The following is a 16,132-nucleotide window of genomic DNA, read 5'->3' as shown; positions in this document are numbered from 1 at the left end:
TTCTAGATCCTTAAGTGTGGCCTTTTGACTAAATTCACTTAAGGATCTAGAAGGCTGATTTATTAGAAAGCCTCAAGGCTGCAGGTTCCCCACCCCTGCTACCTATACACACTTTTAGGAACTCAAATGATTTCAATTAGCATCTTCTGTCCACTGGAAGCACCTGTTTCAAGACATATCTTGTTCAACCTGTATCTAAAATTAAATGTCAAAATAAGTTCCTCCCCATATTGAAACCATAGGTTTGTATATCTTTCATTCTATTCTCTTTCACTCCCCATGAACACTTTTCCAAAACCATACGCTTTGTTGGGGAGGGGGGGAGTTGCTAGGCAATAGGGTTAAGTGACGTCAAGTGTCTGAGACAGGATTTGAATTCAGGTCCTCCTGACTCCAAGGCTGGGACTCTATCGACTATGCCACCTAGCTGCCCCAACCATATGCTTTTAATGCAGACCACCAACCATCTTAATGACCACATGAAATAACTTCCAGTATGTACCCTTTTCAATCACCTTAAACAATATAAAGAATTACCCTCTTGAAACAAACATAACAAAAGTCTAACAGATTTTTCTATAGGCTTTCACCTCTTAGCATTACATGTAATCAAGTTTTAAGGCAGAGCCCCAACAAATTTGCTGTGGATCTAACAGCTAGCTCACAATTTTAACAATCAGATGAAGCTTTTGTTTGCAAAGACCACATGAATGACTGTAGAAGGCCCTGGTTCCAAATTTAGGTTTTTGAACCAAAAGTCTACAGAACGATCTTATTGACTTAGAAAAGCCCATATTATCTATGTTTTGTTATATTTTAGCTTATTTTGTTAAATATTTCCCAGTTACATTTTAATCTGGTTCTGAAGTACTCAGGAGTGCTGTGGACCAACGTTTGACACTTCTGCTGTAGAAACCTCAAAGTAGCTGAGCACATCTGATCTGGGTACTTCCTGGTTCCCTTCCAGTCATATCTATCTTCTTCTTCTCCAAGCAAAAGCAGAAAGCAAAATCTCAATTTTAACAATTTTAAAGCCTCAATTCTAAAGCATTGAGAGCTTGAGACTTTAACAGTGTCCACTGAGAGACAATTTTTGGTGCTATAAACCTTTTAAGTTATCCTGACATTTTATAAATACCCAGTCAAAAAGAAAAAAAGTATACTTCTACAACTTGTCATGATTGTTCTGAAAAACCCAAAGACCACAATGAAATTACTAGGACCCCCCCATGACAACCAGGGACCTGGGATAAGCTGAACACTATTCTATTCTATCACATGAGATAATAATTGTAAAAGTGCTTAGCACAGTGCCTGGCACATAGTATTATTGCTATATAAATATTGGTTGTTTATTATTATCATTCTTATTATTACTGCCACATAAACTTCCACAATGCTTCCCTATTTTAACTTAATCCTTTGAGTCAACATAATTTACTAATTTATATCCACCTCAACCTTTTTTTTCCTGCTTTCAGCCTTCACCTTTTCATTGAAAATATTCAGTCAATATATTTATTATAAGCTTACTACGTGCCAAGTACTGTGCTAAACACAGGAGACAGGCAAAAAAACAGTCCCAGCCCTCAAACAGATCACATTCTACAAGAAGACAAAAAGGAAACATGTGCATATAATATATGTACATCAAATTGGAGGTAAGCTCAGAGGAAAGGCATTAGCCTTGGGGAGGAGTCTGGGAACGGCCTCTTTGCAGAAAGTAAGATTTATATGGATTGTATTCTTTTTCCTTCAAAATATTAAGTTTGGTTGTAATGTTATTGTTGTTGTTGTTGTTTTAACGTGAAGAGTTCTTAATCAATCAGCAAGCATTTTATTAAGTATCTACTATGTGCCAGGCACTATACTAGCTGATGATGATACAAAGACAGACGATGCAGTCCTGACCCTCAAGAAGTTTACATTATATTGGAAAAAAACAACATGGACACATATAAATGGATAAGAAATAAATACACCACGATTGGGGTGGAAGGAGCTTAATTGGGAAATCAGTAAAGGTCTCTTGAAAGAGATGGTACTTCAGCTGAGTATTGAAGAGAGCTTAAATAGTCCAAGAGACAGATATGATGAAGAAGAGTATTCCAGGTGAGGAAGTCAGCAGGTACAAAAGCACAGAGTAAATGGACCCTTGCGTATCAGAAACAAGTAGGTTGGTTTAGCTAAAGCTTAAAGTTCATGAATGTCAGTAATGTAATCAGCCTGAAAAGATTGGTCAGAGAAAGATCATGAAGAACTCTAAATGACAAAGAGGTTTTTATTTTATCCTAGAAGCAATAGCGAGCTAGTGAATCTTCTTAAGAAGGAATCTATTACCTCTGTATATGCTAGAACTAACAACTAGGTATACGCTTAATAAGCATTTCTGTTTCAACGAATCTATGTTTGTCAAGAAATAGGATCATATCCTCTTTAAAAAGTCCTAATATTTTTACGAATAGTTTGACAATAACTGAAAATGAGAAAAATCATGCTTAACACAGTATACATCTAATCTGAAATACCATTTAAATGATAGTGAAAATAAAATAGTAAACAATTCATTCTAACTTACAATGAACTCACTACACCCATATGTCCTTCTAGACAGAATGTACATATTATCCAAATACAGGCTACTCTCCAAAATAAGATGCCTAAATGAGATCTTAGAAAAAAAAATTAAGGTATACACTGATGACCACCTCCAATTTAGGCTATATTAAGGTTTGATTTAAAGCTGCTTGGGAGGGGGAGGATGGAATTTCTAGCTTTATATGGACTAAAACTATCTACCATTTTTCAAACCATATAAAACAATGCTCCTAAGTCTTATTGTTTATTTGTCCTAAATAGAAAGCTATAGTAGTCTAGAATTGTGTTGTTCTTTTACTTTTGTATTCCCAACATTAAGTTCAGGGCCTTGCACATAATAGATGCTTAATGTTTACAATCTGCAAGCCTAGATGTGCCTACTATATACTATAGCTACACAAAAAACATGATCTTGCTGAATCATGAAGTACATCTACTTCATAGATAAATAGAAAGAACTATTTAATGCTTTTCTGAAAAACTAAACAAAACTAGAATATTGCATGAAATTCTCATTTTGGACGCTGAACCTCAAGACACAAATGTAGAGCTGGCAAAGTTCTAGAGGATAAAATGATCAGGCAAAGTGGGAACGGCAAAATGGACACCAACTAAAAACAGAACATTCAGTCTGGAAAGATAAAGACATTGAAGGAATTAAATCAGAGCATATAGTAAGAATAACTTGTTTGTCATATCTCAAAATAGAGCATCTCTCTTGAAATTTGAAGATGATTCTAGAGAAATAAAAGGAGCATGCTTTACATTTTGCATATCACACAATGAAATTCATTACACCAAGCCAAACAAATTTGTTTTAGATAAATTAATGAAAGATCTTGAATGAGAAGCTCATGATGTTGACTGTAAGTACTTAACTTTTTGAAGACATTCAGGGTAACCATATACGGGAACAAATTAGAGACAGAATACTGGACTTGACGGAGCACTATTCTGTATTCAGTCTGAATGCTCTGTATGGCATCTCCTACATTCCCTAGATAAAGACTCATGCAACAAAAATCTTACAGATCGGGTAATTACATAACATTAAAATTCATGTATTAAATGGTTATCTGGTCAGAACTCCACAATACAAAGTTTTCCACATATAAACACTATTTTAAAATACAGAAACAATCTGAAAAGCTTGTTCAAAAAAGGAATAAAAGCATTCTTGATTTTTAAAAAATTTCAGCATCTAGTAACACAAAAGAAAGTGTTTAAAGGGGAGTGGAAAGGTGGAATCAAGCCATTCTGCCTAACTAAAAACGTAGTGGCTTTTGGAATAGGACGTGTCATATTAAGTCATTTACATTAAGGAGGAATGGCAACAACTGCTCATGAAATGACAAGACTTACTACAAAGCCCTCCCTATTAATGAGAGGACTTCCTAAGGATTCAGAATTTAAGTGATTTTCAATTGAGCACTCAAATTCCATTGCAACAAATGACACTGTTGTCTAACACAAACAATAAGAGAGAGAATAAGACCCTACAGATTCGGAAAAATATAAGCCATGAAAAAAATTGGGCTTTAAATATATCTCCCTATTACCTAGTGTACACAAGCCCAACTCCACCATCCATTCATACGGGGAGCTAACATCCAACAATAGCAAAAATCAGGAGGCAGGGCACAGAAAAAGGAAAAAATTTCACTTTCAGGTGATCGCCAGCAACAATGTTAAGGGGCAGCCCACTTCCCACACTCTTGGAAACCATCTATTTTCCTCTCGTTTTTCTGGAACAAGAGTTACGGCACTGTATCCCAATCAATATGTGGAGACACTAGTTTTCAGTCAAGATGTAATAGGATCATAGAATTAAAGCGGTCTTAGCCTTAGCGGTTTCGCCCAACTCCTTATTTTACCGATGAAGAAAAAGACGCAGAAAAGGTAAATGACTTGCCCAAGGTCACATGCAAACGCAGCAAAGTAAGGATTTGAACTTGGGTCCTCAGACTCCAAATCCAGCACTCTTTCTACTACACCAAGCTGCCACCGGTGGGTCCAAATATTCTCGATTTCAAGTCCCACTACCACCCCCACCCCTACATGTCAATTTCTGAACAGGAGGACTCGTGGAGAGAAATGATAGAATAATTGGTGTGGTGGGGATTTAACAGGTATTTCATGGCCTGAAAAAAAGTTAAGAAATTCTAAACTAAGGAACCTCGTCTCCTCGTCCTGTGAGAAGTAAGACATGCTTCTCAACGCCCCACCACCACCATGCCATCCATCCCCAGCAGCAGCCGCTGTAAAACACCAGCAAAGGCGGGGGGGGGGGCAGGAAACACCCCCCCAACACCGCCCAGCACCTTTCTACCTCTTCCTTCCCTCCCAATGTGCTTTCCCCAAGATCACTCACGCCTTCGGATCCAGGAGGGCCGGCAGGAGCGCAGAGAAGGAGCGTAGCCCGTCCGCCTCCCTGCTTGCCTTCCTTCCTCAGTCGGAGGTAGCAGCGGAGGGCAAGGACACGAACACGTTGCCGTGGAAGAAGCGGTGGATACTGCGGCTCCTCTTGCAGGCGACGGCCGGTGCCTCTTCCTGTGCCGGGGAGAAGGCTGCCAGCCCGGCACCCTCCTCCGCTCCTCGCCCCGCTTCGGCTCGGGCTGCGGCCCCCGCCCGCCCGGGGCCGCTCCCCCGGGCACAGTCACGTTGGGGAGCCTCCCGGCTTTGCTTTTATAAAAAGTTTTCTCGGGGCGGAGGAAGAGGAGCAGAAGTCGGGTGCGGGCGCTCCCCCCCGGTCGGTGCCCCCGGCCCCGCCGCCCTCGGGGCTGGGGCGGGGGAGGGGGCGCGGAGGGAATCTCCTCCCCCGGGCCCAGGCAAGGACGCGGAGAGGGGGGCCGGTCCCGGAGCCGGGGTCGGGGGGCGAGCCCCCGGCTTCCTGCTCTGCCCGCCGCCTCGGCTGCCGCTTCACATCGGGCTCCCCGCCCCCCCGGCCTTGGGGAGGCTGCTCGGGCCGCGGCCCCGGTTCATGCGCTCCCTCCCGGGGCGGGATGCTACGGCCCCGGGCGGACAGCGGCGAGGAGGCTGGGGGACCAGCCGGCTCCCTTCGGCGCCGCCCTCGCTCCGGGCTCCAGCATGTGTCCCCCTCCGCACCCCGGGGGAGCCCCCTGCCCGGAGACGGTCCCTCCTCTCCCCGGGACAGCTACCTGACACGCCCCCGGCCGCGGCCGCCTCGCTCCCTGCCTCCCGGGCCGGCTCCGGCTCCGGCTCCTGCCCCGGCGTGTGCGGCGGCGGCGGCGGCGAAGCGAGGTCGGGGGCGGGGGGCGCTGTGGAGAAGGACGGCCTCGGCTCCCGCGGGCCCGGGCTCAGCGCGGGGCTCAGCCAAGTGGCAAGGTCTCGGTCCGGCTCACTCGCTCGCTCTCTCCCTCCCTCTCTGTCGGCGGTGGCGCCGGGAGCTCCGCTCGCTCTCCCTCCCTCTCAGTGCGGGACTCTCTCGCCTCACTCCAAAGAGAGAGCAAGCGAGAGGGGAGGGGGGGCGACAGGGGAGCGGCGCACACGGATGACGCAAATCACCTAGCAACAGTTCTTCCCTCCTCTCCTCTCTCTCGCCGTTCCCTGCCCCCCCCCGCCCTTTTTCTTCTTTCCATCTACCCACCCCCAAGCAGCTTGGGCGCCTGCTGATGATGCTGAGGTGGAAGAGGAAGTCGCGGCTGAGGGAGACTAGGGGGAGGTGGGTGCGCCTCAGGCCGCTGCCACTGCCGCCGCCGCCACTGCCGCCGCCGCGTAAAGGGAGGAGGGAGAGGAAGGGGAGGAGTTGAAGCGGCTACAGTTGCCGGCTCTGGCCCCACCCCCGGCCTCGGCGAGGTGGCGGAGGCCGAATGTTGATGGTTGAGGTTCCTCCACCCTGGGGGAAGGAAAGGGGGAGGGGGAGACGCCGGGTGTGCGGACTGGAAGGACGAGGGCCCCCTCCCCCTCCGCCGCGGGAGCGCGCGCGCACGCAGAGTGCGCGCACGCAGACGTCTTGGCGGCCGGAGGTGAGAGCGAGTGGCTTCTGTTGGAGCTCCGAGCCCCTGGGGGATTCACCCGGGTCTCAGCCGACCCGAAAGGAGCCGCCAGGCCCCGTTGCTGCCGCCCTCCGGGAGGGGTGAGTGAGAGCCACCCAATTGGGGACTTAAGGGAGCGTACGACACGGTGTGCGGGAAGGAAACAGGAATTTCGGGGGTGGCTCTCAACCTCTGGGCACCCCCCACCTTTTCTAAATGCGGCCCAGAGAGCAGTGACTTGCCCAAGGTCACGCACCACTGGCGCTTCAGGAACCTAGACTGTGGGTCTTCAGAGGATTGCAGATTGAGACCGGGCAGGGGGGGAGGGGAGCTTCGGTGTGGGGGGGGGTGGAAAAGGATGCTTTTCATTTAATAGATGAGGAAGCGGAGGCGCCGGAAACGTCTAGGGAGCTCCACTTGCCCAAGGTCACTACCGAAGAAAGCATAGCTAAAAGAACATACTCGGTGACTAGGTTCGAGAAGCAACAAAACTAATCAAATTGCAACAGTGTTAGCACCAGACCATAACATTAAAAGACACATTGCTCTTTGCTGTTAACAACATAAATTAACTGTTTGAGGAGAATGTAATTTTTAAGGGAGGGCATTTCTTTGGATGTTCGGGAAATGCATTTGTGTCCAAAATGTATCTTTCTTTTAAAAAAAATTGCAATGCAAACATTTAGCCACGATTGCCTTCAAGGCATTCTTCTGGGGGTGGGGGGAGAGGAAGGAGAGGGAACAGGAGGCTGGAAGGATACAAAATTGCGTAAGCTATTGTCCTTGCCTTTTTGGGATTTGAGTTCACAGCGAGTATAAGACTAACTATAATGCATGAGATCTTATAAGTACATTAGAGAGGTGCAAAAGAGTGCTATGTAAGATCTAAGTAGAGAAATTATTATCAGGGATAATAGTAATAAATAGATAATCAGGGTAATGAATAATAATAAACAGGATAATCTTCATGGAACAGATGGTATTTGAATTGGGCTTTGAAAGAGGTATAGGAATTTAACAGATGAAGAGGGGGAAGGATGAATTCCAGGCATAGGAAATGGCATTATGAACAAAGGTATGTTTGTGGGAAGGCTTGGCGTTAAGGATATGTAGTAGTCCAATTGGGCTACACTGTTTAAAGAGTAGCATAAGATAACACTGGAAACATAATATACCATACAAACCATAATACAAAATAACATACAAGCAAAATGCAACTGACGTATCCACTTAACAATAAGACATTATAGTTTCGTTTCTTTTTTTTTTTCAGATGAAATTGGCTTTTCCCAAGTAGCACTGAGACCTGCTTCCAAATTAGACAATCCTGTGGGATAGCATTGTGGGAGACTGGTGCTTAATGGCAACGAAGGAGGTGAAGATATAGGAAATCAGAAATTTGGTCAACCTGGGACATCTCAGCCATTGAACTAAAAAAACAGAGAAAACTGGAGCAGGGTGGCAGTGTGGAGTGCTACACCAGGCAGGAAGGAAAGGAGGCTAGAATCTAGCTGGAGGCAGTTCTGTACTCACTGAAGTCATTTGGTGTAAGGACTGAGGCTAGTGAAAAGTGAATTCCCCAGTGTGGTGTGGGAAGAGCCAGAGACACCTTAGAATTCCAACCTTCAGGGGATCTGCCATCAAAAGAAAAGGAATCAGAAACTGAACGATAGGGGAACAAAAGAAAAAAGACTGAAGTTACCAGAGATCCCAGAAGAAAATTCTCTTTAAAAAGTTGGGTGCACACAGATATATCAACAGTTTAGCTATTAATAACAGAAGGGAAGATGGCATCTAAACAAACCCAGAAATCTCTGAGTAAATATAACAAGACAAAGAAAAATGAAGCAACACGTGATGAGGCAGCAAAAATTTGGGGTTCCCGGGAGTGTATGGAATCACAGCAGGATGTTCCTGAATGGTACAAGAGAGAAATAAGAATCTTCAAAGCAGAATGTATGGCATATACAGGAGAAATAATTGACAGAATTGAAAAACTTGAATCTGCCTTAGCAAATCTCTCCAAAGAAGCAAAAGAGAAAAAGCTTTAATTTTGAGGAACACCGACTAAAGAAGAAATAAAGATGTATAAAGACCATGAATGAAAGAATAAAAGTTTAGAATAGACAGAAAAGAGAATTAATGAAGATAAGAAAGCAAAGAAACCTTTTTTTAGAAAAAGATACAAAATATTTAAAAACTTAACATAAGTTAAAGGAGAGAAGAGGAAGGGAAGATTTTAATTAACTAATGGAGAAAGAAAAAAGAAGAATTAAATTATGTAAAAGGAAGAATGAAAAAGGCATGAATAAGTAAACTCTAAAAACTAAGGCGTATGCAGAAGGGAAGAATATTTATTTATTTATTTGGTGCATTCCTTTTTTGTATTTTGAGTTCCAGATTTTCTCCCTCCCCCACCCATTGAGAAGGCAAGCAATATGATAACCTATTATACCTGTGAAGTTATTCAAAACATTTCTGTATTAGCCATGTTGGAAGGGGGGAAAGGGGGAGAGCAAAAAAAATAATGAAAATGAGAAACAGTATTCTCCAATCTGCACTGAGTTCATCAGTTCTGTCTCCAGAGGTAAATAGCATTTTTCATCATGAGTCCTTTGGAATTACCTTGGATGATTGTATTGATCAGAGTAATTAAGTCTTTCATAGTTGACCATCGTTACAGTACTGCTGTTTCTGTGTATAATGCTCTGCTAGTTCTGCTCACTTCATTTTTTTATCAGTTTGCTAATGTCTTCCTAGGTTTTTCTGAAACTGCCCTGCTCATCATTTCTTAAAGCACAATAGTGTTCCATCACAATCATATACTACAACTTGTTCAGCCATTCCACAATTAATGGGCATCCCCTAAATTTCCAATTCTTTGCCACCACAAAAAGAGCTGCTATAAATATTTTTGTACATATGGGTCCTTTTCCTTTTTCTTTGATCTTTTTGGGATACAGACCTAGTTAGTGATATTGCTGGGTCAAAGGGTATGCTCTTTGGGCATAGTTCTAAATTGTTCTCCAGAATGGCTGGACCAGTTCAAAACCCCGTCAATGCATTAGTGCCCCTATATTTCCACATCCCCCCCAGCATTTGTCATTATCTTTTTCTATCACATTAGACAATCTGATAACTGTGAAGGGCTACCTCAGAATTGTCTTAATTTGTATTTCTCTAATCAGTAGTGATTTACAGCTTTTTTTCATCTGACTATTGATAGCTTTGATTTCTTCTAAAAACTGCCTGTTTCCTTTGACCATTTATCAATTGGGAATGGAGGGATTAATTTAAGGGTGAAGAGAACCTATGGAAATAGGGTTTCCTTAAAATAACTTAAACAAAAAGAAAGTCATATCAGAGACAAGGATAAAAATATTAACCTAACTCAACTTTACATATGAATTGATCAAATAATCCAGTAAAACAAGAGATGCAAATTGAATAAGAAAACAAAACCCCAAAATCTCTTAATCAGTTTTGTTAAGAGTTTTTCCCCTCTTCATTCTTTTTTTTTTCTTTAAAAATAGTCTTTGTTATATGGAGTGACTCCTGGTGAAAGGAGAGGGGTACTAGAAGAAATAAGTTAATGTAACAACAAATTATATCAATAAAAATTTTAAAAGGAAGTGTTGTGGTAATCAGGTAACCCATGTCCTATCATTAATAACTGTGTGGCTTTGGACAAATCATTTTGCCTCCTCTAGGCCTCAGCTTTCTCACCTATAATCGCAGGGTTAGGGACTTCATGGTTTGGTGGATATGCCACTGGGCTAGAAGTATGAAGACCTGGGTTCAGATTCTACCCCAGATATTAGTTATGTGACCCTGGACAAGTCACTTAACCTCATTGAACCCATTTCTTCATCTGGAAAGTGAAAGGATTGGACTAGAAACCTCTTCGATCCTTTCTTGCTCTCAATCTGTGATTCTATTATCCTTGAAACAGCATGTACACTGAAAAGTACTATATAAATATAATTTAAATGGAAGCACTAGAAGCTGGGGAAATCAAGAAAGAACTTGAAAAAGGAGGTGGAATTTAAGCTGAACTTTAAAGGAAGCTAGGAGTTCTAAAGAGGAAAATAAATGTATTCTAGGCATGGATCAAGCACAAAGGAAAAGAAATGTATTTGAGGAGCAGCAAGAGGGCTAGTTTTTTTGATGAAGTGCTTGAAGAAGTGTAAGGTATAGTGAGGCTGTTGATGTTCCCTTGAGCCTACTAACCTCCCAGTTGACAAGTTTACTTAATTCCTGTGGCATACTTCTCTACTTTTATCTCAGCTACACACAAAGGTAGTCCATGGACGTCCTATTAATATTGCTACAAACAGGGGCACTAACAGGTCCTTGAGGTGTTATTAATTGTAACATACGGATACCTTAGCACTTACCTTGCATAGATATTTCCCCAGCTGCACCTTCATATGGAATCATCTAGTCAAGACAGCAGAGTGTGGTAAGTTCAGAAATCCAAGTCAAGGGCTCCCGTGTAGATGGGGCCTTTTATGCCCTTGGGTTAACATAGCCAGAGGCCACCAGTTAATTGAGTGAGGAAGCACAACCTGAGACTTTTGTCAGCTCTGGACCAATTTAGTCCTGGTTTTGCTGCCTTTTCCTTAGCTGGGAGGTAGGTGGTGGGTGGAATAGAGTGGAACACTGGTCACTATTAGTCCTGTTATATACTACCCCTGCGATATCAACATCCTAAGATCTAGCTGATCTTTTGCTATTTAAGTGCTTTTACTCAACAATCTTCTTGGCATAGGTGTGACTTTCTAACAGGCCAAAAAAAAATGCCCCTTGAAGAATCACCATAAAGGGAGAAAATGTGGAGATCAAAAGCCAGAAATCCTAAACTTTTCCTCTCCATTTGGAACGGCTGAATCTCAGATCTCAACGATCTGGTCCATTGGTAGGAGATTCCTAATCCTTGAAATTCACAAGGACTAATGCAGGTTGGTGATGATGAGTCAGCGCAGTACCAGGAATATCAGGAATACAGCACAGATGACAATACCTCCAGCATAATCACAGACTCATCATGAATCAGAGTCATCTGATAAATTGGCTAAGAGGCTATAAGTCTCTGCATACAACCTGTCATATGATCTAAGGTGATGTTGAAGCTATCCCAATAGTGCTACCTACTTGCTATTCCCTAGCTCACCTGAGAGCCTCCTTAGGTGAATGATAGTTCTTTGACCCCCTAGAGGCTTCTGCCTCTAAGGAAAGGGATGAATGAAGACTCATCCCTATCCAGAGACTATCCCCGAGCTAGTTGAGATCCCCTTCCTTCCAAGTAAATATACATTCACCATAGCTATATAAAAATTTTCACCTCTCCCATGCTTAGAAAGTAAGGCACCTTCTTGATTTCTAAGCTTATAAAACAGCACCACCTCTTTGGCCTTATGGTGTTAGTGCCTTTCACAAATTGTTGAAAACTAATCTGGAGACTAAGGCCTCTTCTGGAACCCTACCTCTTCTGCTAGCTCAGTGAGACCTCAGCTATAAGGATCTGAGGGTTCATGAGGAATGTCGTTTTTATCTAGTTTACTGTTTTAAAAACTATTTCTGGAAAGGAGTCACCCAAACCATCCCAGAGTAAAAGAAGCCTGCCAACTGAGGTGAACCTGAGCTATTTCTCCAGGGCATGTAGAGCCTTCTAAAAGGGCAAGGACCTAGACTACTGAGGAAGGAAAAAAAGAAGGGCTGGAGAGGGTCATCCAGAAAGCCTTCCTGGAGACAAAAAACGAGAGGCTCAGAGAACCCTTTCCTTTTCCAGAGTGGCATTGATTTGTCACAGATACAGCTTCTGGGAGGTTGGGCACCTGACCCACAAAGTTAGCTGCATGGTGAAGCAGCTCTTAATTAGGAGGATCAAACCTCTTTGTACTGAGATGAAAGCACCATTTTGATAAGTGAAAAGTTAAGGGACACAGGTTATGTGAGTGCTTCACTAGGCACAAAGAGACCAGTAGTTTTGTCTCTATGAGAATCACATAATTGTATACCCAGCATAAAACATAACCTCCCTAATGTCCATATTGGCAATGGATCCATTCCCCAAACTCGACTGTTCTTGTAATAAAGTCAACCTGATTGTTTAGCATATGATGTCTTTGATGGGTGCTGACATGTCTCACAAATAACTGAATTCAGTGGAAGGCATCAGCAAAATTTCTCCATTGGTCTTAACCCCATGGAGACTAGCCTTTTTCTTTCTAGTCCTGTTCTCTCCAGACCCCAGGCCACTTGGCCAGCCCTGTAGTGTAAACAAAGATCTGTCCCATCAGTCAAAGCTCTTGCATGCCGGTCATGCAGCTCACAGCTCAGCCTGCTGAGGAGGACTAGCCACGACCACGATTAACCTAGGGTGTCCCCTGTCACTGGCTTAGAGGCTGCTAAAGTCCAATTGCTTGTGCCTCATTTTTTTTTTAAATAGCAGATGGAGCTTTTGGTAAACCAGCAAAAACAACATTCGATCCTTCTAGGTGAGCTAGCAGAATAGGCTGGGTTCCAGGGCCTGGACTGTAGGCTTTAGTCTCTGGCTTAGCCTGTTTGTGACAGGCACTAATTGTGAACACTCAGGCAAACATGATTTTTAATGTACCATTGCCATTTAGTGACAGAAATCTCCTGTGCCCTTCCCATCTTGTTAAGAAGACCATTGTGCATCACCCAACTCAAGAGGCAACTATGGATAAAAAATGATTGTATCACCCTGCATCATTGTTCAGTAGCAGGTATGGCTCAGTAACTGATTTTAACTGCTTTTATACAGAGATATAGTGAATCACCCCTTTGGAGAACTGGCATCTTCAGAAGTGTAATAGTTGCTTATTCTTGCCATCCCTTTGTTGTTGTTCATTCATTTATATCTGACTCTTAGTGACACCATTTGGGATTTTCTTGGCAAAGATACTGAAGAGATTTGTCGTTTCCTTCTCCAGCCCATTTGACAGATGAGGAAACTGAGGTGAACAAGGTTAAGTGCCTTGCCCAGGGTCACACAGCTACTAAGCACCTGAGGTCAAATTTGAACTCAGGTCTTCCTGACTCCAAGTCCAGTGCTCTAGCCACTGTACCACCTGGCTCCCCTGGCCACCCCCTTGGCACCTACCAAAGTCTCCACTCAACTTGCTCTTTCTGGACAGAGACATCCAGAAATATGGGCCTTGCAGGGTCATAAGGGCCAAAAGGGAGAGACTACTGAACAGCCCATTCTAGATATTCCAAAGCTGTATTGCAGGGCTATATTGTTCTGGGTCCTATTTGACAGAGATGAACTTATAGGTGACTTGGTAAATGGAGCCCATCAGGATGTCCAGATAGGGAATAGGAATTCTCCAAAATTTGAAATTTAATAAGTCTTTGGGCTTCCTTCTTAGATTTTGGAGGAGCAGGTGTCAGTAGTTTATTCTTGACTTTGCCCAGAAACCTCTAGATGTTCCCTCCCAGTATATTCTCCAATGCTTTGACTGAGGAGGCTGGATTCTAGATTTTCTTAGGTTTCATTTCCCATTCTTATTCTTTATATGTCCCAACCAATCTAGGGTCTCTGGCAATCTGGCCTCATTTACTGAAGGCAATATTATCTTATCAGTGAACTGGTTTACACCAATGTCCCCAAGAAGAAAGACTTTTCATGTCTATGCCCACCATAATGTGGCAATAGAAGGGAAAGTTTAGATAATCATGGGGAAAGACAGTAAAAGTATACTAAACTTCTTCCCAGGTGAAAGTCAACTTCTAACTAGACTCAGCTACAGGAATAGAGGGAGAGAAAGAAATATTGGGTCAATAATCCCATACCACTCCCTCTGGGCCTGGGCTACCTTGCCCTACGAGAGATCATAGATCAGTAACAGCTGTCGTGATGGGCACCCAGCTTCCTGAAGTCTCTCATAAGCTGCCAGGGGCCACATGGCTTTTTCATGTGCAAAGAAGGCTTGGTGTATGAAGTACTCTAATTTCCTTCATCTGCACCAATGAAAAAGAAATATTTTTCACACACACACACCCCAGGGCCCTATTATTATTTGGTGTTAACTGCATAGGATGGTTCACGCAATTCCGAGGGTTTTAATTTGGTCCTACTTGCAATAACCTACAAAGGAGTTGCTGAAAGAGCCTGCACAGCTACTGATTCCCAAAGGAGAGGGAGGGAACAAGCATTTATTAAGCACCTACTATGTGCCATGCACTATGCTAAGCACTTTACAAATATTATCTCAAGAGCCCATGAGGCCTCTTCCCTCCATGATCTTCCATCTGTAGCCTCTGAATGATCTACACAGTATAGGGGCTTTTTAAAAGTGCCTTAGGCTTGAATGGGGCTTAAGGGCCTCTAATGCCCTGGTGCTGAATTTCTCAGTACAGTTTTACTAGCATCCCCATGGGCTGGTCATCAATTACTTTCTTTTTTTTTTCTTCATCAATTACTTTCTTAACCCCACATTGCAGGAGTTTGAACCTTGCCCCACCTTGGAACTATCAAGTTGGGGCTTTGCGACCTTTTCCTAACCTGTATTGGACACAGGAGCTGAGAGGAAGCCTAGTCAGTATTGATCAAATCACAATCCAGGATGAAAGACTCTAAAAAATTCTTTACTCAATCATAGTCTCCTATCATTCCATCTCTCCTTATACCTTATTCCACTTATTCTTTAGCTTCAAAGAGACCTCCAGTCCTGGCCCTCGCTCCTACTCAGGCTATACCCTCCTCCCTTCCCAATCTCTACCCCTTAGTACACCAGTCAACTCTATACTATTTTTTAACTCTCAAATTCCTTACCCCATGTCCTCTTGCATCCCACACCTTGTCAAATCCTAACCCTAACCCACCATCTAATTCCTTTGCTTCTACTCTTGTGCCGAATGGGGTTGGAAGAAGTCATGAAACTGATGACTGGGTCCACTGCAAATTTATGTTCTCAACTGGGCCCTCAGTGAATGAGGAAATCTTTTTATCCCACCATTGTGGCCAGCAACACTCCCTCTCAAGTTTGGCCTTAACCAGATTAAAATGGCATTAGGAAAGAGTCAGCAAAAGTTATAAAAATACAGTAGAACATAGGTAATATTAACAGATGGTTTTCTAAATCAACACATGTCCATGAGGATATTATGTATAGTTTAGTGGCCCCATTTCTATTCTAGTTTGACACCACAGCAGCTATTCCAAACCTCTCCTCAAGTCTCTTACAGTAAGTACCTCCACCCACCTTTCAGATGAGGGACTCACCTCATATTTTACTAAGAAAATACAGGATATGGCCAATCTCAGAATGTGTTTTGTTTAACTATGCTCATTTTTTCCTTTACAAGGGTTTTGTTTTTTCTTGTTCTTTTTCTTTTCCCAGGCTGGGCTGGGGTTGGGGGGAAAAGGGAGAAGAAGAAGTAGATGAGAAGAAAAATAATTCTCCCTAGATCCTACCATACATACTCGCTATTATCCTATAGCCCTCTCCACACTTTTCTAAACTATCTTCAATCCGGCTTTTGACTTCGTTATTCAACTAAAACTGTCT

General features: G+C 43.1%; 1 protein-coding gene and 1 pseudogene across 1 annotated transcript; both read left to right on the top strand.

Moving 5' to 3' along the window:
• The first annotated feature begins 4,804 nt into the window (after nucleotides 1–4,804).
• LOC144455445 (uncharacterized) lies at nucleotides 4,805–10,237 on the top strand. The gene is made up of 2 exons (XM_078148851.1): nucleotides 4,805–6,694; nucleotides 7,867–10,237. Exon 1 carries the CDS (start codon nucleotides 4,805–4,807, stop codon nucleotides 6,125–6,127), a length of 1,323 nt encoding a protein of 440 aa, XP_078004977.1. The 3' UTR covers nucleotides 6,128–6,694; nucleotides 7,867–10,237.
• The window catches only part of LOC110213669 (importin subunit alpha-1-like), a 34,177-nt pseudogene continuing 26,425 nt past the window's right edge, over nucleotides 8,381–16,132 (top strand).

The sequence above is a fragment of the Phascolarctos cinereus genome, unplaced genomic scaffold, assembly GCF_003287225.1.
Source record: "Phascolarctos cinereus isolate Bilbo 61053 unplaced genomic scaffold, phaCin_HiC Scaffold_9;HRSCAF=440, whole genome shotgun sequence".
Taxonomy (NCBI): Eukaryota; Metazoa; Chordata; class Mammalia; order Diprotodontia; family Phascolarctidae; genus Phascolarctos; species Phascolarctos cinereus.
The sequence above is the reverse complement of the archived record's forward strand: the minus strand, read 5'-3'. Positions and strand labels throughout refer to the sequence as shown.

What these genes read in the sequence shown, in the direction of transcription:
- LOC144455445 (XM_078148851.1), top strand. Translation starts at nt 4,805, where the DNA reads ATGCTTCTCAACGCCCCACCACCACCATGCCATCCATCCCCAGCAGCA.